At 42.4% G+C, this 23,265-nt stretch overlaps 1 protein-coding gene across 2 annotated transcripts in view; it reads left to right on the top strand.

Annotated features, from left to right (window-relative positions):
• FBXW10B (F-box and WD repeat domain containing 10B) overlaps window positions 1-22,932 on the top strand; it is a 41,916-nt gene extending 18,984 nt beyond the window's left edge. For both annotated transcript variants that reach the window (XM_012747879.3, XM_075994045.1), the window contains exons 9-15: window positions 3,124-3,245; window positions 6,712-6,860; window positions 7,786-7,928; window positions 16,249-16,407; window positions 18,080-18,351; window positions 19,550-19,693; window positions 21,563-22,932. In XM_012747879.3, coding sequence (XP_012603333.2) covers window positions 3,124-3,245; window positions 6,712-6,860; window positions 7,786-7,928; window positions 16,249-16,407; window positions 18,080-18,351; window positions 19,550-19,693; window positions 21,563-22,380 — 1,807 coding nt within the window. In that variant the 3' untranslated portion in view covers window positions 22,381-22,932. The remainder of the gene's footprint in view (window positions 1-3,123; window positions 3,246-6,711; window positions 6,861-7,785; window positions 7,929-16,248; window positions 16,408-18,079; window positions 18,352-19,549; window positions 19,694-21,562) is intronic.
• The last annotated feature ends 333 nt before the right edge of the window (window positions 22,933-23,265 follow it).

Genomic DNA, 23,265 nt, shown 5'->3' with positions numbered 1-23,265 from the left:
TTCTAATTTGAGACTTGTCATTTCACTGTGGTATCTTTCCATGAACAGGAATTCTTAACTTTGATGTAGTAGCATTTGTAAATGGTTAATGCTCTCTGCGACATGTTAAGATTCCTTCGCTACCTTAAAGTCATAAGATAGCCTCCTGTGGTATCTTTTTTAAAGTTTAAAAAATTATTTTTTAATTTTTTTGTTTTGTCTTTCATCTTTAGGTCTTAAATTTACCTAATGTTTCAAAAAAACCTAGTTTTTGTCATGGCATGAGGTAGGAGTCCAATTCCTTCCTATTTGGATACCCAATTATCTCAGCACCATTTATGGAAAAGACTGTCTTTTCCTCCACTGCTCTGTGTTACTGGCTTTGTCATAAGACAAGTGTCAATATATTTCTATTTCTGGACTCTCCATTCTATTTCATTTGTCTGTTTGACTATCCTTGGTCGATACCACACTGTCTTAATTACTTTAGTTTTTAAAGTCTTTATATCGAGTAGGGCAAGTCCCCCATCTCATTCATCTGCAGAGTGTTTTAGCTATTCTTGGAACTTTACACTTCCATCTAAATCCTTTTTGTTTGTTTTAATTCATTTTTGGACTTTGAATACAGAGGATTGAGCTGATTATACTTCTCAGTTCATGTCATATTATTATTACTGGTCTGTATAAGGCTCCATTCCTGTATTCATTCATTCATTCATCTCTATTCTTCATTCCAGTTCTCTTCCCCGCATGAATTATCACCTAATCTTTCTTAATGTGTATCTTTTTATTTATTTATGTGATCTTTCAAAATGTGTGCTGAAGTATTTTGTGCATGTATTTATAATTCACACCCATGGTATTGTGGTAACCCCCTCTTGGTTTCTAACTTTTGCACCTAGCCTATGTTTCAAAGATTCATCTATTATCATGCATCTAGTCAGCTGTTTATAGCTGTTGTGTAGCACTCTGTGGCCTGCATACATGGTTTGGCAACTTGCTTCTCTAGCGATGGGCTAGGTTGTCTGCGAATATTGCTGTATTGAACATCTTTGTATATGTCCCTTCGTGGACACTGTGAGGTTCTTTTTAGGAATATGAACCCAGGAGTGGACTTGCTGAGACATAGGTTAGCAGCACCTAGTTTAACTAACTTCAGTACCAGACTGAAGTCTGGAATGACCATACCAGTCTGCACGCTTCCCAGCAGGACCATGTGTCTCTGCTTACAGACCAATGTTGGACACTATCTAGCTTTCTAATTTCTGCCAAATGAATATGTGTAAAATCATATCCACACACATTACTAATGAGTTTGCTGATTCCTTTTTGTGACTTCTTCTTTTGTATTATAAATTGTCTGATCATGTCCTTTGCCTACTTTTCTATTGGGGCCACTCTAATTTTCTTAGTGATTTGCAGTTCCTTATATTTCCTTATATATATTACTCTTTTGTTAGTTTTAAAATTGCAGATATCATCTCTATTGCTTAATTTATCTATTAGCTTTGTTCATAGTATCCTTTGTTGAACAAAAATTCCTAATATGGATGTAATAAAATTTATCACTTTATCAGGTTTTTTTTTCCCCCTCTCATGTCTGTGGTTCTTCCCACTTCTAGGTCACAGAGATATTTTGTATTATTTTCTTTTCTTCTATCAAGGTTATAGTTTCACCTTTCACATTCAGTTCTTTAAAACATTTGCAGCTCAACTTTGTATGTGGTGTAATGTAGGGTTTACATTTTATTTGTTTATTTTTAAATGAAGTGAACAGTTTCCTGCATAAATGAAGGAAATTAACCTGGACACAGGGCCTGCCATGTTGTTGGAAACGGAAATTTGAAACATGCTTTCTTTCAGAGCACTGGGACATTGCTCTGTGCACTGTGGCTGCAGATTAGGCTCTGACAGACCGGTAAGACATTGGTAAGGCTGCCGGACCTTTGGGAATATTAGAAGAAAATGCTTAACATATTCAAAAAAAATGCAAAAGAAACATTTATTAATCATTTATTATGTTCCAAGACTCACAGTAACTTAAGAGCAGTAAATACCATTATTCCCCAATTTACAGATGGTGAAACTGAGGTACAGGGTGGTTCTGTTACTTACCCAAGATCACATAGCTAGTAAGTCATGCACCTGGGACTGGGCCTCAGGCAGCCTGCCTCCGGAGCACATTATCTTAACATTTCACTTTGTCCTGTCACTAACGCAGCCTGGCTGACGTGGACGTCTGTAACAGTGACAGTTGAGAGGCAGAGTGGCACACGTCTGCTGTCCCAGCTGCTGATGAGGCTGAGGTGGGAGGGTCACTTGAGTCCATGAGTTCCCAGGCCAGCCTAGGCAACTTATTGAGACCTCATCTTCGGTAAATAAATTAATGAATGTGTGACTCATACATGTTCCCATATCTCTTAGATATGCTTTAGATATACATAGGGACAGATAGATATACTAAATGACTGTGGTAGATTATTCTCTCGCTTTTGTTTGAAGATCATTTCCACCGTTGAGTCAGTGCCATGCATTCTAAGCCTGGTGGTCATTCCAGGGACTCTTCCACCTAAAACCACCTAATATTCTCAGGCATTTTCCACGAGTTAGTTACTGTTCTAACGTCACATGCATTAGTACAGAGTTTCTCAACTTCCACACTATTGACAGCTCGGGCTGGAAAATCCTCTGCTGTGGGGCTGCCCTGTGCAACATCGGGTGTTTGGCAGCATCACTGGCTGCCACGCACTAGATGCCAGTGGCACTTCCCTGCCCTCTTGTGACCACGAAAACTGTCTCTAGATGTTTCCAAATGGTCCCTCAGGGTAGAAATCCCCCCCTGGTTGACAATCACTGCATTAGTGCACTTAATTCTTCACAAAACCAGTGTGAGGTAGCTACTATTATTATCACTTTTGCTTCACCAATGAGGAAATGAGGCTGACATAGAAATAAAGTAACTTTCTCTAAGTTACACCAAATAGGTGCTGTGACTGGCATCCGAATCCGGGCCTCGAGCTCTAAGTTTAACCATGAAACTCTGCTGCTTTCCAACTACTTACTGATCTAAAGGGACTCTGTATGGGATGATCCCTTGGGCCCTCAGAAAATCTCAAAAACTTTTTTTTGGCTTCATTCCTGCAGATACTGGGATCTGAAAAGTGGGAGTTGTGTACGAATCTTCAATGGCCACCAGGGGACGATCACTTGCATAGATTTGTATAAGAACAGGCTAGCATCGGGAGCAAAAGATTGCCAGGTGAAAGGTGAGAAAGAAATGCCTTAAAACTTTCTAAGAAGTTTCCCCAAATCCATGGGTCACCAAAATGCTTGTTTTGCTCATTTCTAGAGGCAATCGTTTATTCTTTTATCCATCCATCCATCCGTCCACACTGCATATCTCCACCAGCCTGTCTGTTCCATGCTGCCGAGTCCCTACAGTGTGAGACATGCTGCGCTAGGTGCTGACGAGGAGAAAGTGAATATGACACAATCCCTTCAATATGGCTTTTTATTTCCTCGAGAGGCTCACAGCCTCTCAGTGGAAGCAGATGCGTGGATATAGAATGGGGCATATGATAAATGCATGAACGATAGCAGCTGCCATTTAGTGAGAGTGCCAACTTTGTGACGGGCACTGTGACAGTTGCTTTCTATATATTATCTTATTTCATCCTCACAAGCGCTCCATGAGGTGGATGCTGATGAGGAATCCAAAACTCATAGAGAAAAACAACTTGCTCCAATCAAGCTGCTAAGTGGTGGTCAGGGGGGTGCACACCCAAGACCACGGTCTCTAAATCACATGCTCCTAAGCACATGCAGAGTTCTAAGGGACTGTACGAATAAGAGTGAAGTCGGGAAAGGTGTGCAGGCATGGGCTCTCTGAGTGTGGTCTTGAGGTGCTGTTTCGTGTGGCGGGACTGTCGGTTGTGGCGCTGTAGGTAAGGCTGGTAACTCTGTGTGGGGCCAGATCATAAAGGGCCTCTGCAGCAAGGAACAAAGCTGCGCTGCATCCTGGGGGCATGGAAAGCCAGGAATGCATTTTAAGTTGGGAACTGACGTGATCAAATGTGTACTTTAGAGAGAGAACTCCAGTGACAGTTTGGAAGAAAGATTCAGAGAGAGGTGACTATGTGGAGAGAGGGGACAAGTTAAGATGCTGTTTGGTCTAGACAACTGCCACGGTGTCTTCTGTTATCTGAGAGCAAGCAAGTGGGAAGAGACTGGACAGATGTGACTTTGCATTCCATGGGCCAGACCAAAGGGAGAGCCCTCAGGGGGAATTGGCAGGTTTTACCCCAAACTGGATAGGAAAAGCAAGGAAGGTGGAGGAGCAGAGATGATAAAGCTACTGGGTATATGGAAAAGCCATTAATGGAAATAGGGACTCCAGGGGAAGAACAGGGTAGGGTGAGAATGGGGAGGAGGTCACAGGTTCAGCTTTGGACATATTGAGTATGGTAGGCACAATAATGGCCAACCAAAAATGTTTACGTCCTAATCCTTGAAATCTGTGACTATGTCATCTCACCTGGCAAAAGGGATTTCACAGATGTGATCCACTTAACAGCTTAAATCGGGGAGATTATCCTGAGTTATTGGGGTGGGCCCAATATAATCACACGCATCCTTAAACACAGAATCTGTCTGGGCTATGACGAAAGGGAGATGTGACCATGGAAGATTGAATGGTCAGAGAGACACGGCATTGCTGGAGGAAGGGGCCACGGGCCAAGGAGTGTGGGCAGCCTCTAGAAGACGGGCAGGGAAACGGGTGTCCCCCGGCTCCCCGACCCTCCGTGAAGGAAAGTGTCCCTGCAGACACCTTGGTTTTAGCCTTGTATCATCACACTGGATTTCCATTAGATGCCACATTGGTGTTGTTTTCAGCCGCTAAGCTGTGGGCATTCATCATAGCAGCCATAGAGAGCTAATATATGGACGATGAGATTCCTGAGGGCGCCCAGGTGAGAATTACTGGAAGGCAGGTGCAGTTGTGGATATGTTGGTCCGGGCTCCCAGATATGTGCACCTGGTAGCTGTCAGTCATAGTGAAAGGTGGGAACCCCAGGTACAGAAAAGATTCCCCCTAGAAGAATAACAGGGAAGGGTGAAAAGAGAAGAGAATCAAGGAGCCTGGGGAGCCACAGCAGGTTAGGAGCAGGTGGAAGGTGATGAGGGACAGGGGCGGTGCTTAGGAAATCTCACTCCACCTCCTCTCCCCGCCCGGCCTGACCAAGAGTCATTGCCAAGACTGCCTTGAGGAGGCCGCGGAAAGGGTGAGAGCCACTGAGGGGAGGGTTGAGATGGAAGGGCAGCGCGGCCCCCAGTAGGCAGGAAGAGGCTCTCGGGCCACCGGTAGGGCCAGGACTGGGGGTGAGGAGTTAGGCCCTTGCCTGAGATGTAAAATTTAAGGGGGCACCAAACAACTCCTCAGTGATCAAGATACACATTTCAGTGCAATACTTAAAAAGGCAAAATTAGCGCACAAAATCCATGATGAACAAATTTCAAAATCTCTCTCGCTTCACCCTAATCCTGGTCCTGGCCACCAGCCTGCCTGGATTGCAAAAATAGAATGAACAAGGAGAAAGGAGACTATTAGAGACCTGAAAGGTAACCCTTCACTTTTAGAATTCTTTAAAATTCACCTTACCAGTGAATCTTTTAATTCATCTTTCAATTTTCTCACTGGTAATTTTATAAATGGGCCAAGATATATACATAAGAAATAAGTGAAGAAAAGCATACTTAACATAGTTAGAGTTAACCTAGCATAAATGGTTAAAAGCATGGTGTCTGGGTCCAGATTCCCTGGGTTCAAATCCCAGCTCTGCCATGCACCACCTGTGGGACCTTCAGGAGGTAACTGAACCTTTCTGTGCCTCAGTTTCCTCAACTTTGTAGTGGGAAATAATCATAGTACCTGTCTCACGAAGGTGAGTTAATCCATGTATTGTTATTGTAACCAGCTTGAATGGTTCCTGGCTCATTGTCCCACGTAAGTGTCAGCCACAGTTATCTTTGTCTCCAGCCACTCAGTCTCTTGCCTAGGGAGGAAGGTGCTTGGGGACTGAGGAAGCAGACTTTAATGTTCCATTCCTGCATTCAGGGTGCCCACTGTCAGACCCTTCCTTTCAGCTCTGTTCCCCCACCGCCCTCCACTCTCCTCCCCACCCACCACCTGCAGGGTGCCAGGAAGCTGCTCTAGCCCATCGGTGTGGAAGCAGCAGCTCTATAAAGTCCAAAAGTCAGATTCAGAAGTATTTAAAAATATAAGTGAAGGTAGACAACTTTCTTTTCTTCTGAGGATGGAAAGTGTGGGTCAGGAAGACAGTGTCCGGGAGGAATGACAACACCAAGCGTAGCCATGGGTTTCATCAGCTCTATCCCACAGCAAGCATTCTTTCAGGCTTGAGGAACAGGCTTATTGCAGACAAGCCGTCTAGCACGTGGACCCCAAGGCTAAGTTCTAGGTCAGAGCCAAGGTCTTCTGCAGTGCCAGCTCCCCCAGGGGCCACCCAGGGCTGGGCGGCCGTGTTGCCGGTGTGTGGAGCTGGTGGCGAGCCTGCGCTGGGGCTGCAGGCCAAGCCAGGGCCTTCTGGGGTCTGATTTGAAGGGCTGGGCTGGTCCTTGCTTCTGCGATGGGGGGTGGAACGGCGCTGGAACGGCTGCCCCCTCACCTCCCCTCTCCTCCTGTCTCTCTTCCTCTCTCCTTCTCCTCTTCAGAATGGGATTTAGACACAGGGAAGTGCCTGAAGACATTTAAACACAAAGACCCCATCCTGGCCACCAGGATCAATGACACCTACATTGTGAGCAGCTGTGAGCGAGGGATAGTCAAAGTGTGGCACGTTGCCATGGCCCAGCTTGTCAAGGTGAGGGGGCGGGCGGCTGGGGCGGGCCGTGGTGGTGACGGATTGGAGGACGGAGGGATCCCCACACAGCTCCCAGGCCATCCTGGGGGAGGCCCCAAAGGGGGCACTCTGAGTCCGTGGAGGGAAGGGCCCGGCCTGCGTGCGACCCTCGCCATCCTGGGTGCAGAGTGGGAGGCGGGTTCTGACGCAGCAGGGCCTTAGGGCCTTTGCAGGGCAGCAGAGGTAAGGCGCCTTTCTCTCTTCCAGAGTATTCTACCCTGATGAGAGGTAGAATGAGGGGATGAACAAGGCATTTTCCCCCTCCTTACTCTGGTTGTAAGGAGAAAACACTGGGGGATGAACAGACATTTCTTTTCTCCTTACTTGCTAATGAGGAGAGAGCACGGGCAGTGTTGAGAGTGATTGGGTGCTCACGGAACATGTTCTTGCTGGATTTGAAGCCCTGGCCTTAGTGGGTGGTGCTGATATCTCATTTGCACCCGGAACACAGGATCATAGTGAAAAGGGGGCTGGCTTGGCTCGTGGATTTTCCCCGCCAGTCTTTCACTGTGGTGGAACCAGCAGCTGCAGGCACGGGGTGCCCCTTGCACTCCGGGTCCAGGCGAAGAGCGGTTGGGGCACCTTCCTGTCACTCGTCTGACAGCAGAGGACAGACAGCCCTCTCTGGCCCTCTCCGGTGCTCCAAGAAGATGGGGTCTGCCCAGCCACAGACCCAGTGGAGCTCGTTCCCCCGTAGCTGGGGAGAGAGACTTTGAGAGAGGGAGGCGTGGGCGCCGCTGGGCTCGCAGAGCAACGGGAAGGTCGGCTCAGGCACGTGCCCGTGGGTGGCTCTGGGATTCATCTGAGGCAGCCCCAGCTTTGGTTCTTGGAGGGGGCACGGTCTGAGTTGAAGAGGGGCTGACAGCAGCGGCATCTTTTCCTGCAGACTCTCAGTGGCCACGAGGGAGCGGTGAAATGCCTGTTTTTTGACGAGTGGCATATCCTGTCGGGCAGCACTGACGGGCTGGTCATGGCCTGGAGCATGGTGGGCAAGTACGAGCGCTGCCTGATGGCCTTCAAGCACCCAAGGTAGGTGCCGCTGCAGCCCGGACCGACAGACCTGGTGCTCCCCCCTCCCTGTCACAGCCCGGCCTGGGGGCTTGGCCAGGCCCTCTGTCCCCTGCCGACCTCGCATCCCCTCTGTGCCTCACCCACTTCTGCTTCCCTCCTTTTCCACCTGGCGCCCACTTTCCCACCATCGTCTCTGGCCATTCCCTCTGCCCCGTTGCTTGTTTCTCTCGAGAAATAATTCTGCTAGACGTGGGTTTTGAGAAGTTATTGAAATTTTATGTTTATGTTATGGCATACCTATTATTGACCAGACATATGAATACTAGCAGAGCCATCCCAAATAATGCCAGAAGTTTCTTGGGCTTGGTCTTTATCCAGGAAGCTTGTGCTCATAAAAGCTTAAAATGATCCAAGTGCCAAAGGTTTAAAAACAGCCAAGGCCTTTAAGAAAAGGAGCTAATATCTAGATGTCTGTGGGCCAGATTCTATTTCAGGACAGCAAATGGATTTCATTTTACATTTCAATTCAAGGGTAGCGGTGGTGGCTGCTTGGAGCCAATTAGTAAGTATTCTGAAGTCACATCTGGGCTTATTTGGAAAGGGTATTGTGGTCGATTAATGACTCTGCCATGGTCCTGGGTATCAGGCTGCTCCACCCTACTCTTATACTATGTGAATAACGCGTCTTCCCCTGAGTGCATTATCAACATTTCCAGGAAACTAAATGCTATCTTAATTGATTTAAAAAGTGAGTGGAGTTTCCAAGGGATCTTTCAGGGTATATTTATCTTTGGTAATTTATGGCACCAGATATCCTTATACCCTCCTAGGAACCTTTGAGACAGGCACACTGGTCTTAGGGAAGGTGTAAGGGGGTACGCGCGTGTGTGTGCATGCCCGCTGTCTGTGGTGTGTGACTGAATTATTGACAGGTGGGTGCCAGGAGGGGCTTGTGTTCAGTGATTTTGCCAACCCTTAGATAATTATCAGTGAGCCTTTTAGCATGTCATCTGGACTATCAAGCCTTGATCTCAAGGAAGGAGTCAAACTTTATGATACCACCTGAAAATGGCAATTATATGTTTTTAAAACCTTCTTAGCAAGATTCAGTAGGATTTAGTTAGTTACTGGAAAATAATTTGTTTCCAGAAAACTCAGCAATTCGGTCACCATTCCATCACTTCATGAGTCTCCCACTCCACTGCTGCTGTGAGACCTCAGGCAACACCTGTTTTCATTGAACGGCAGCCCCGACATCGCATTCGTGCTGGTTCTTGATGACAGGAAAGCCATAGACATCTGGAAGACATGGTCGATGCTTTCATTTATAGGGCCCCTTCTCCCTCAAGTCCTCAAAAAATATATCTAACTGATAGATAATGAGGACTAATTTGACAGATTGACTTTCTGGAGAGTTCTAATGATTGGACTGATACACATCTTTTGAATATGACGTAGGTGAGAAAACAGATATAATTACTGTCTGTCCTTTGGTGGCAGAAGGGCTGGAAAAAGGGGTCTCCTTTCTGTTTTCTTGATCCAACATGGTTTTCAGTCAAAATGAAGATTTTGCATATAGTGTGGGGCAAAGTGGATATGAGAGAGGCAGTTCGTGGATGTAAGGTAGGACTGACAGGAATGATCTTTAGGAAAGCATCTGTACTATATAGTGTCTTTTTTTAAAAAAAGCTTTATTCTTCAAAATCTTTTCCATGGCTCATATTGTAATTAGGCTTTCTTGGCAATTTTTAATTAGGATATGATTCACAAGACATAAAACTCATCACTTTAGTGTACAATTCAATGGGATTTTTTAAAGTATATTTATAATGTCATATAACCATCAGCATTATCTAATTATAAAACATTTCCATCAATCAGTAGAAATGTCCCCTTTCATCCTTGACGTTAGTAATTTGAGTCTTCTTTCTTATTTTCTAAGGAAAGATTTGTCAATAGTCTAGCTAGAGGTTTCATTCCCTATTTCATTCATTGCTGCTATAATCGTTATTAATTTCCTTCTTCTGCTTGGTTGGGTTTAGTTTCTTAAGGTGATCCTTTTCTAGTTTCTTAAGGTGAAAGTTTAGTTACTTTTTCTAGTTTCTTAAGGTGAAATGTTAGGTTATTGACTGGAGATATGTATGCATCAACTGCTATAAATTTCCCTTTGAGCACTGCATTAGCTACCTCCCATAAGTTTTGATATGTTGTGTTTTCATTTACACTCATATAAAAGTATTTTCTAATTTCCTTTCTGGTTTCTTCTTTGATCCAGTGGTTATTTAAAAACAGGTTCTTTAATTTCCACTTACTTATGAATTTTCTAAATTTCTTTCATTATTCATTTTTAATTTAATTCCATTGTAGTTAGAGAGCATACTTTGTATGCTTTCAGCCTTTCAAAATTTATTGAGCCTTGTTTTGTAGCCTGAAATATGGTTTATACTGGAGAATATTCCATGTGCAATTGAGATGGATGTGTACTGTGTTGTTTGGTAAACAGTTCTGTATATGTCTGTTAAGTCTAGACAGTTTATGATGTCTTTCATCTCTTAGATTTCCTTACCAATCTTCTACCTAGTTGTTCTATCCATTGTTTGAAGTATAGTAGTGAAGTCTCTATCCATGATTGTTGAGTCATCTATTTATCTCTTTAATTCTATCAGTTTTACGTTATATATTTTGGAGCGCTGCATTTATAATTGTTATATCTTATTGATGAATTCACTCTTTTATCATTATATAGTGTCTTTTTTTTTTTTTTTTTTGTCTCTATTAACAATTTATCTGAAAGTCCATTTTGTCAGATATTAGTATAACCCTTCCAGCTCTCCTTTGGTATGAAATATTTTTTTCCATTCTTTGCCTTTAAACCTGTTTGTGTCTTAGAATCTAAAATGAGTTTCTTGTTGACAGCATATAGTTGGATAATGTTGTACTTATCCTTTCTTCCAATCTCTGCCTTTTAATTGGAGAGTTAAATCCATTTACAGTTAATGTAAAAAGGGCTGCTGTTATTTTTATATTTGTTTTCTATAGCTTATGTATTTTTTTTCTTAATTCTTCTATTACTGCCTTCTTTTGTGTTAAACAGGTATTTTTTGGTGTGTCACTTATATTCCTTTGTCATTTCTCTTTGCTATACTTTGAATGTGTCCCCCCAAAATATCATATGTTAGAAACTTAATCCCCAATGCAACAGTGTTGGGAGGTGTTTAGTCAGTAAAGGGAGGTGTTTAGGTCATAAGGGAAGCTGTCATGAATAGATTAATGCTGTTATCACAGGAGTGCCTTCCTTATGAAAGGACAAATTCTCCCTTTTTCTCTCTCTCTTGCCCTCTCTTTGCCCTTCTGCCATAGTATGATGCAGCAAAAACATCTTTGCCAGATACCAGACCCTTGACTTGGACTTCCCAACCTCTAAACCATGAGGCAATAAATTTCTGTTGATTATAATTACCTAGTGTGCGGTGTTTTGGTATAGCACCACAAAATGGACTAAGATAGTTTTACTATATATTTCAAGTTATTTAATTAATAACCTGATAACCATTAATAACCATTAATTATTAGTGGTTGCCCTGGGGATTATAATTAACATCACAATTTGTAACAATCTAGTTCACATTAATACCAACTTAATTTCAATAGTATACAAAACTTTGCTCCTATGCAGCTCCTACTCTGAGAATACTGTTATTACAAATTATATCTTTATATGTTGTGTGCTCATCCTCACAGATTTATAATTATTGTTTTATGAAGTTGTATTTTAAATAAGATAGAAAAAAGAAGTTATAAACAAAAATACATCTGTACTGTCTTTTATTAATATATTTACCTAGGTAGGTACCTTTATTAACACTCTTTATCTCTTCATGTTGAGTCGAATTATTGTCCAGTGTCCTTTCATTTCCGTCTGAAGGACTCCATTAAACATTTCTTGTAAAGTAGGTCTGCCAGTCAGTAACTCTCAGTTTTTGTTTACCTGGGAATGTTTTAATTTCCTCCTTCATTTTTTAAGAATGGTTTTGATGGATATAGAATTTTTGGTTGACAGTTATTTTTTTTTTCCTTTTAGCACTTTGAGTATGTCATTCCATTATGTTCTGATTTCCATGGCTTCTGATCATAAGTCATCTGTTAATTTTATTGAAGATCCTTTTTATATGAGGAGCTGCTTCTCTCTTAGTGCTTTCAATATTCTAGCTTTCTCCTTGGTTTTTTGACAGTTTGATTATATGCGTTCTGGGTGTGAGTCTCTTTGAGTTTATCCTAGTTAGAGCTGAGCTTCTTCGATGTGTGGATTAATGTTTTTTATTATATTTGGCAAGTTTTCAGCCATTATTTCTTCAAATATTCTTTCTTCCTCTTTCTGGGCTCTCCTTCTGGGACTCCTATTATGCATGTGTTGATGTCTTTGATGGTGTCATAGGTTTTTGAGGCTCACTCATATTTCTTCATCTTTTTTCTTTCTGTTACACACCCTGGATAATTTCAATGACCTCTTTTCAAGTACATTGCTTCTTTTGCCTGCTTGAATCTGTTGTTAAGCCGCCCTAGTGAGTTTTTATTTCAGTTTTTGTGATTTTCACTCCAGAATTTCTACTTGAATTCTTTGGTAATGTCTAACTCTTTATTGATATTATCTATGGTGAGACACTGCTATCATAATTTTCTTTAGTTTTCTAGGGAAATTTTTCTTAACTATTTGAACACATTTAAAACAGATGATTTAAACCACTTGATTTTCTCTGGGACAGTTTCTATTGATTACTTTTTTCCCTGTGTATGGGCCATACTCTCTAGTATCTTTGTATGCTTTGTAATATTTTTTTGTAAAAAACTGGATTTTTAGCAGGGTGTGGTGGCTCACACCTGTAACCCTAGCACTCTGGGAGGCTGCACAGGAGGATCACTTGAGGTTGGGAGTTTGACAACAGCTTGAGCAAGAGCAAGACCCCGTCTCTACTAAAAATAGAAAAATTAGCCAGATGCAGTGGCATATGCCTGTAGTCCACCTACTCAGAAGGCTGAGGCAAGAGGATTGTTTGAGCCCAGGAGATTGAGGTTGCGGTGAGCTATTATGATGCCACTGCACTCTAGCCAGGGTGACAGAGCAAGACTGTCTGTTAAAAATATTTTTTTCTTAAAAATTTTTTTCTTTAAATTTCTTTAATTTTTTTTTAAGAGACAGATTCTTGCTCTGTTGCCCCCATTGGAGTGCAGTAGCCTGATCATAGTTCACTATAGCCTTGAACTCCTGGGTTCAAGCAATCCTCATGCCTCAGCCTCTTGAATAGCTGGGACTACAAGTGTGTGCCACCATGCCAAGCTAATTAAAAAAAATTTTTTTTGTGCAAACGGGGTTTTGCTATGTTGCTCAGGCTGGTCTTAAACTCCTGACCTCAAGAAACTCACCTGCCTTGGCCTCCCAAAGTGCTAGGATTACAATCATGAATCACTGTGCCCAGCCCCCATACTGAATATTTTGAATATTATAATGTGACAACTCTGGAAACCAGATTCCCCCCTATCCCCAAGGTTTGTTTTTGTTGCTGCTTATTGTATTAATAGTTTTTATTGTTTGTTTAGTTTGTTTAGGGACTTTTCTGAACTAATCTTGTAAAATCTGTATTCTTTGTCTTTGGCCACTAAAGTCTCTGTTTTATTACCTTGGTGGTGAGCAAATGACTGGACAGAGATTTATTTGAACACCTAGAACCAATTTTTTTCCCCACTATTTGCCAAGGGGCTTTGTGTGCCTGTTGCTGGAAGACTTCAACATCCAGCCAGGTAGTTTACAACTCTATCCTGGCCCTTACTTCCTGCTTGCACAGAACATCAAGCTTAGCCAGGGATAAGAGCTTATGGCTTTCTCAGGTCTTTCTTGAGCAGGTACACAGCCCTGGGCATGTGTGTGGCATTTATATTTCTAGGAATATGTCTGAGTTTTTAAAAGCCCTCATGGACATTTCATTCCCCAGCCTTTCCTCCAAAGCTTTCTGGTTAGTGTATTGTTTGCCCTAATGGACATCTATTGCCTTGGGTAGCAGTAACTACAACATTTGCCTATAAACATTTTCAACAGATGTCCCCCAGGTAGCAGCTTTAACAATGGATGAATTCCTAGTCAGGTGACATAAACACAAGCCTTTTGAGCCAGTCTTCCAGGAAGCTACCAGACAGGTCAAATAATGAATGAAGTCCATTCTATTCCCTCCAGTACCAGGAATGTGGGCTCTTATGTCCATGGCTACCATTAAGCTGGGCAGTGAGGAATGGGACTAGGGCAGGTTGATGGGCCACAAAGGTCACTGTTCTTACTGACACAAAGCCATTTTACTTGTCTAAGCACTCTCTGGGTTGTTGCACCTTTGGTTTTTTTTCCCAGAGTTCTGGAAAAGTTGATTCTTATGGTTTTTTCTTTTTAAATGAGTTTTCCCATTGCTTTTATGGAAGGGAAGAATTTTGGAGTTCTTTGCTCTATCATTTTCACTGACATTACTCTCTGCAGTGTCTTTGATGAACAAGGAGCAAAGAAGGAGACAAATAATTTATTTATCAGGCAGAGATAAAACCTGAAAGAAGACTGGGCTGTTTTAATAACATAATATTATTATTGTATCAGGTACTGGGCTAAGTTTTTAAAATACCTTAATTAATTTAATCCTGACAGCAATCCTGTGAGGAAGAAATTACTATCCCCATTTCATAGAAGGAAAAAAAAACCTGAAGACTGAGAGGTTACTTCCTCAAAGTTATGCAGCCAATAAGTGGTAGAGTCAGGTTTTGATCCCAGGTTTTTTGATCCCAAAGCCTAAGCTTTTAATTACTACAATGGCACAGACGGACCAACCAGATGTCACAGCAACCTATGAGAAGGGAAGTGTGGGCTCGGCTCAGCAAGATCAAAAGAGATACACAAAGAGACAAACCCTTCTATCTCAGGGCATTTCTCCCAGTGCTCAATTACTGAGTTGCTACTTAGGGCAACAACAAAGTTATTATATTTTCATCTTGGAAAAGTTAGAACTTTGTTGGACTTTCCAATATTTATTTTACAACTTAATCCTAACGATCATCTATCTTATCTATCGATCACATAAGGAGGAGTTCAAGTCACATTGGCCTCCTTGCTGTCCTTTGAATGGGCTAAGCATGTTTCTGCCTTTTGGGGTCTTTGTTATTTCTATTTTGTTTGTGGTTAGGGCCATGAAAAATCTTCATCTGGCTCTGGGATCTGACCAAGGCTAAGATCAAATGGCATGGATAGATTCTTTTAACACACTGTAGACCATACTCTGAAAACATGAGCAGTCGTTTTTTTCACCAAATATATGTTGAGGGCCTACTATGGGCTAGGTGTCGTGCTAGGTAAGGAGCATTCAGTGATGAATAAGACATGAGCTCTCCCCAGGGAATCCGATAGTATACCTGAAGTTTTTATGCATGTGTGATGGGGAGGGTGAGATGGGGGGAGGAGACTGAGACAAGGGATAAGAGATAAGATGTGCTTTTTGGAGAAGGTAGCACTGAGCTAGGCCATGAATGGACTTGGCTGGGTAGACAAGGCAGGGATTGAGGGACTTGCTTTGCATATAGAATCTAACAAATTGGTGGCATTAAATTCAACTTTTCAGTGTCATTAACAGAAATGGGATAATTATAGTTCTTAGAATTGAATACTTCACATATTTGAGGTCCAGTGTGAACCCAGCTATTGTAGGGAGGTATACAACAAATCTTCTACTGCTCTCCTCTACTGCTCTCCTCTCTTCTACTAGTCATCACAAAAGGACACTCATAAATCTCATCTCTGGGTACGATTTTCCTTAAGGATGTTTCACTGAAAGAAGGAAAGCCACTAATTTAAGACCAAAAAGAAACTGCTAAAATAGAAGGTTTTTTCTTTATATAATCATTTTCCCTCTTGTTTTTTCTTTTTTTTATATGATATTATTTTAAAAGGAATCAAAACACTAAATAATTCTCAGCATGACTTTCGTATAAGTAGATAGCTAGGAATCAAATTGCAAGAGAAAAACATGATCATCTATATAATAGACCAAAAACAAACAAATAAAAACCTGGGACATCAGCTCTTTTGTTTTGCCACCTTGTGGCACTGTGACCTAGCTGCAGGAAAAGTAACTGCAGACTAGGAAGAGGTATGCCTTGAAAGTGCACGGTTTACATATCCAGGGTTATAAAGTGAGGCCAACATGACTTTAAGACAGTTATGACCACAGCCCCCCGACCACACACAGAACACCCCAGACTGTAGTCAAGCCCAAGCGGCTCGCCGGGTACTGCCTGTTGCTCTGTTCCCTTCCAGGGAGGTGCTTCACGTGTCCCTTCTCTTCCTCCGGGTCATCAGCGCCTGTGCAGACGGCAAGATCCGCATTTACAATTTCCTCAATGGGAACTGTCTGAAGGTGATAAAAGCCAATGCCAGAGGTGATCCTGTGCTGTCCTTCTTTATTAAGGGCAACAGGTGGGTGGTAAGTGTGGAGATCAGAACCATGAACAATTCTGTCTGGATGATTTTTTTCTCCTCTGGGATCCCAGCCCCGGATTTGCTGTCAGGGGAAGAGAGTGGACGTGCTTCCCTCCAACTTTGCCTGCAGTGGAGTAATAGTCTTGTGGGGGACTAATCGGGCTTTGCACAAAACTTAGCAACAGGAATCAGTCATAGTTCACTTTGACTCTTCATTCATTCTGGGTGTTTGGAGAAATCATGCAATGGGTGCAGGACAGCTCTGCTGTAAGGACCATAGTTCTGCCAAGGTACAGCCCCTGCTTGCTCTTGGATTATGCATTCAGCTGAATGGAGCTCCATGGGCTGTCTCTCATGCCCACTTCTAATGCAGAGAGACTTGCAGGAGGTGGGGATGGCAGCAGCAGGGGGCCAGTGGGGGAGAGCTGAGCAGGTGAGCTTCAGCAACCAGTATCGTGACTGCACTAATTGTATACGGTGCTGTGCTTATTACAACACAGGAATAGGTTCAGGGTGATATTGTGTGAAAATAACCAAATGGAATCAACTTATAAATTCTACCCGGGGCTCACTTGAGACATCACTTAATCTCTCTGAACCATATTGCATTCTTTTTAATGAAACTTCATGAATACTACATATCATCTTAAAGGGGTAGCCTAGCAATAAGGCTCAATAAATGAACACTTTTCAGTTATGAAGCAATGATGCTGTAAGAAACAAGTCAGCTCTGGCCTTCACGCATTCCCAGCATCCAAAGAGAGATGATTTCCTTTTGGCTTAAGTAAAAAGAAGTCTGAAAGAGATTTTTCATTGGAATGAGTCCCCAAATTCCATTCCAATGTTTCCAGCCCAAATAAGCTACTTTTCTAGAGAGTTTATTTTAACAGTTAAGGTCTTAAAATTGCACCTGCTGGAGCAGAAAGGAGCGAACACATAGAATCTCCATTTCTTCTTTACAGTTACAGGAGATCTCTACGGGGTTGAGGGGCAGCTTGCTTTATGTAAATGACAGAAACCAGTTTGGGGGGGAGGCTGAGCTGGGGACGTGGGGTGCAAGTTCCCAATGTCTACGGGGGCATAAAAGTGGGGATTAGAGAAGCAGAACTCATCCTACTTTATAGTACAGAGTACTATACTATACTATAGTACTTTATAGTATAGGCACAGAGGCCGGGGAGTGACAGTGTGAGAAGTGTGGGGGTGGGGTCCGTGTGGAGGTAGCTGGAGGAGGGGACGCTTCCCATTAGAGAGTTTTCCTCATTGCCATCGAAGCAACGGAAACATTGGTTTGGAAGCTGTGCTTTAAAAAAGAGAGTGCAGCGTATCTAAGCCTCTGGGCATCTTAGGTACCTGGCACTCGTTCTAGGAACAGAAATTCATTTAAAAGTCTTTTAACTTAAAAAGCAAAACAATCAGAACATATGTGTCCATTCACTTTTAGTTTTTAAAGAAAAGAGCTACAAAGTGGCCCCTGTCGCACAGCCTGATACCTTTCACTGCCCTTGACTCTCCAGCGCCCTGCACTAGCCTGTTAGTGTAGCCCTTACCTGGGCACTGCTCCCGGGTCCCAAGGATTGGAGGGGAAGGTAATTGATCATGATGCGTCTTTCGTCTTTTGGTGGCCTCCACGCTCCTTTTGTGGGCACTCTTGTTGTTTTGGTTCCAGGATGGTGGTCAACACAGAGAGCAACATCCTCCTGTTCCAGTTTGAGCCCATAAAATGGCAGTACGCCAACGAAAGAAGTAAACAAAAGAAGCCTAAGGAGAAAGACGAAGAAAAGGAAGAAAATGGCCTTCTGGAAATTCTCTCCAAGTCTAGCACTCCGATTTACAGCCTGAGAGACTCTGTGTCCAGCAAACAAACTGTGACCGTGGACTTCCCATCAAGTAAACCTCACAAGCCCCGTGCCGTCCAGAAGTCAGCCAAGTTGTCTGCAGGTAAAGAAGCCAAACCCAGCGGCTTCAGTGATAATCAATGGAGGAGGTGAGGGGGGCCCAGGACTGGTTTCTCTGTGGGATATTTTGGCCAGTGGTTTCCTGAGCTATAAATCCTAACCCTTCAGGAAGGTCAGACCCATTCTCTTTGATCTGCCAAACTACTAATATTTGTTAGCCTGATTTTCAAAGCCTAGATTTTCAAACTTATTAGAATCTTTGTACAGTAAGTAGGTAAGACCAGCCTTAATACTTGCCATTAAAACAAAACAAACAAACAAACAAACAACATCCTCACCCCCCAAAAGTCAAACACATAGTAAATATAACTATTTCCTCAGGACAGAGACAAGAAGTAACTATAAGCAGAGAAGTGTTCTATACAGAATGTCTTCTCTTTAGAACTCCGAGAGAGGATATGTGTAGTTAGAAAATCTTAGTTATAAAGCCAGGGGTGTGTGTGTAAGTGCGGGTACAGGCATGGCTCATGCCATTTATAAGACATACAAAGGATAAATTATGTGTAGGTTAGGGTAGCAAGCCTCCTTTTTGTCTGTCCTGTCTTTGGCATGTGAAATTGGATCTACAGATCTATAGAGAACACCAATAGATCTTTCCCAAGCACATCGCACGACATGCAGCCAGCTCCCTCTTGAGAAGAGGCACCCAAGAGTTTTGGATAATGCTTAAGCTTGATAACTCAGTGGGAAGTGGGTGGGAGGGGAGCCAGGGTGTGATCTAGACCTGAAACTCCAGGTGACTGGTTAGTTCCTATGGCAATAAATGATATGGCCCTGGGTATAAAAAATACAGCTGCAGAGAAGGAATTAGTCCCAGTGCTGGACTGCACAGTGGGGTAACTATGGTTAACAATAATTTATTGTATATTTCAAAATGCTAGAAGAGAAGACTTGGAATATTCCCAACACAAAGAAATGATAAATGTTTGAGATGATGGATAGCTTAATTACCGTGACCTGATCATTACATGTATACATGTATCAAAATATTGCATGTGCCCCATAAATATGTACAATTATTATGTGTCCATAAAAACCAAAATGGTGATATTTGGGATGAAAATCAGTCCAATTATCAGCCCTCATTACTGATTATAGTATTATTATTATGCCTTCATCATTCACACCTAACTGAAGTAGATCATGACTACAGTTTCTTCCTAAATCTCAATTCAATTTAGCAATGTTAACAGAACAAGGTCAAATTCAAGAAAGGCTAAAATCGCCCCAAAGAGATAGCAAGAAGACAGCTTATTCTGCTCATAAAGAAGCACATGGCTTGGATGGTAGGCAAGAGACTTTGGAAGTAAAATCTGAGGCAGGAGGTAAGACAAATGGTAACACCTTATTCTGAGTCAGTGGTGAGATCAGAACTCATTCTCTCTCTTTCTCTGTCTCTGTCTTTCTCAGTTTTAGTTTTGTTTTCCAGCAGGCCAACAACTTTACTTATCTTTCAGAATTCAGAATGAATGTGATGCCTGGCTTCTCCTAAGAGTGACTGGTTTTCCGTAATTGTCCCCTTACTATCTTGAGGCCATAGAGGGAGAACCTTTCTAAGACCTGAGTTTCCAGTTTTGGGCTCACAGCCTGCCACTGTTCCTGGCCCGTCAGCTTCCTCACTTCTTGGGGGCAACGGTTGAGCAGATAATGAAAAATCTATATTATTGATTATTATATATAGCTAAAAATTGTTTGAGGAGGATCCATATATAGTAACTTGGAAAGAGATCCACAATATATTATCATGTTAAAAAAAGACAAATTAAAACAATGAGCTTATCACAATTCTCTTTTTTTATAAAAATATAAAAATTATATGTTCTTTGGAGTTTGAAAGGAGAGCAGGGAAGATTTTGATATCTTATTTTCACTCAGTTTTATATATTATTTATTTATTTATTTATTTTATTTTTGAGACAGAGTCTCACTTTGTTGCCCCGGCTAGAGTTCCATGGCATCAGCCTAGCTCACAGCAACCTCAAATTCCTGGGCTCAAGTGATCCTCCTGCCTCAGCCTCCCTATGCCCTGCTAATTTTTTCTATATATTTTTAGTTGGCCAATTAATTTCTTTCTATATTTTAGTAGAGACGGGGTCTCACTCTTGCTCAGGCTGGTCTCGAACTCCTGACCTCGAGTGATCCGCCTGCCTTGGCCTCCCAGAGTGCTAGGATTACAGGCATAGCCACCACGCCCAGCATGGTTTTATATAATATAATAAAAAATATTGTTTAATTAGCAAGGTAAAGGTCAGGGAAAAATTTGAAGTTTCTGTCCTGATGTGTCCACACACAAACATCTTGAGCTAAAACCTAACCGGCCAAGGAAAATTATATACTTAACACACCATTGCATTTTATTCCCTGGTATAGCTTGGGGTACAGATTTTACTTGCTAGGTCAGACTAGGCAAATGAATTCTACTTTTCATGACTCAGTTATTCCTTTTTGTAAAATGAGAATAATGCCTTCAGTGCTTCTGTGTGGTATTGTAGAGACTGAAAAGCCCAAATGGGAAAGATGTTATCAATTTGCTCACCTATGAAGACATTTTTGTTAACTTAATGGTCTTAGACACCTCTGAGGCCTTGATCACAAAACAGTATGGCAGAGGGAATCTCTTATTCTGGTCAGTGGCTTTTGGACTTGCTGCCATTGTTCAAAACATTTTGGGAACTCCTCTGGAGGAACCGTCTTTTAGTCATGTTATGATTATTTTGCATTACCCAAAGGTGATATATTCTTTGAAGACAGGTTTGATTTGGGGAAAAATCTAAGATTATTTGGAGTCAAATTTGATCAATAAGTAGAAATCACACTTTGCAATACAATTGTTGTTGAAAAATACAGGTATGTTACTACTATACATTTACAAACCTGCTTTGTGTGAATCATAAATGGTGTGTGAAGGTCATTTCCCAAAGGGAAGTTTCAAAAATATGTGGACCGTTGGAATCACATCTAGAGGCTAATACAGACTTTACACAATACTAGCATATTTATTAAAAACTTCTTTTGTTAAATCATTTCTGGTATCGCCATTTCTGATATCATTGGGGATGTCTGCCCACGTAATGGCATGCTTGTTAGGCAACAAAGACTTCAGTGTGCCTAGCGGTTAGAATGGTTCTAACTTTCATGCATGAGTACTTAATATTTTCCATGGAGTGCTGATTTTTTTTTCTTTGAATAAGCAGATGATGTGATGAAAGTACAAAAACGAGGACAACTGGAAACTCCTGGAGACCTGATCCATCACCCAAAGAAAAAGTCCTGGAAAATGCCTATGTCACCTGACCGGTTCCTCCTGACTGTCAGTGCCCTGCAGCAAGCTCATAATTCCGGGGAATTTGCCTATCCCCATAGGCCCCAAACCCAAGTCATTGATGCCTGGGGACCTTCAATCTCGCACAAAAGGAAGGTCCTGAATTTCAAAGGAAAATCAGTCCAACATGCAGTTGATCGGTTGAGATTCAGCACTCCTCCCATTGATGTGAAAAAAACCAATGTTCCTCTTGAAACTCAGAAACTGCAGCCCAATTTGAAGAAGTCTTTGCACAGTCCCAGAGTCCAGTCCACCATCCCCCAGCCCATGATTATCCGCCCCAAGTTCTCAGGCAGCTTAAAGGAAGACCAAATGATCAGCTCAACTGAAGGGGCAGTGCGCCGTACGGGCCCCCTGACCAGTTTGCAGGTCATCAGACAGCACCACATGCTAGCTCCACAGGTGAGCACAGCCACCCTGTCTCTCAAGAAAGAACGGGGTCGCTTCTGCACAGCCCTTGATCCCCTTAGAATGAACACCGGGTTCATGATGTTGACCATGAAGGAGGAGAAAGAGTACGGGGAAGCCAGGTTGAAGGAGTACCAGGCAAGGGAGTCCATTGCAGTGGTTGATCCAGGAAAAGCCAGCAAAGCTGCGTGGATCAGGAAGATCAAAGGCCTGCCTATTGATAATTTCATGAAGCTAGGGAAAACTGCAGCCCCTGAACTTGGACAAAATGTATTTATCTAAACTAGCCTTGGGAAATTACCATGTCTTACGATAAACAGAAAGCCAAGTCAGGTGGATGTTGGTGTTTGGCCTTTTTTTTTTTTTTTACTATTTCCTCCTTGGTAATTACAATTAACATGAGAACTCCTAATTATCTTCCTATGAGCCCAAGAATTGATATCATCAAAGTAAGAATTGGAAGGAGTCTAGGAGAGATCAGCATTTGTATTCCCACTGAAAACCATTCAGTGAGACTTAGGGAAGCCTAGTTTCATTGATGGAGGGTGGGAAGGTGATCACTGGAAATTAGATATCATTACTAGTTTAGGGCTATGAGTTCTTCCAGCAAATCAAGTGCTGGAATTATGTCAGGATAATGCATTGGAGTTTCCTGGTATTTTTGTGTAGAAGACTGATGAAACTCAGTGAATTCAGTTAAGAATCTAAAAGGGGAAGCTATCAACAGGGCTGACCTATTGCATTGGAGAGTGTTTTGTGTGCTTTTCCTTCTCAGGGCTATGCCTGTGGAAGAGAATTAAACATGTTCTTCCTGTCTACAAAGAGGGACACTAATATTGAGTGTGTTGCTGTTTCTGCTTAAACCTTTGGAGGATGGTGTCAGGGACCAGATGAGTAATTCAGAAGAGTGCAGCCCACCACGGGGCTATGGCCCATTGGCGAGCGCAAGCCCCATACAAAGCCTACTACTACTCAGTGGCTCAGCAAGGCCTGATCTTTTGCCTCTTCAAGAAAAGCCAGAAATTCATATTTTCCTGAGAAATGCCATACATTTTAAAGGATGGTAATGAATTCAAATAGAATGCATATAAAAGCAAAAGCAACAAAAAGACAACTCCATGAACCCCCACAACAATGGGTGGGCCACTGAAAACATGCATGGGCAGG

The sequence above is a fragment of the Microcebus murinus genome, chromosome 18 (assembly GCF_040939455.1).
Source record: "Microcebus murinus isolate Inina chromosome 18, M.murinus_Inina_mat1.0, whole genome shotgun sequence".
Classification (NCBI taxonomy): Eukaryota; Metazoa; Chordata; class Mammalia; order Primates; family Cheirogaleidae; genus Microcebus; species Microcebus murinus.
Note: the sequence above shows the minus strand (reverse complement) of the source record. Positions and strands in the feature narration are given on the sequence as shown.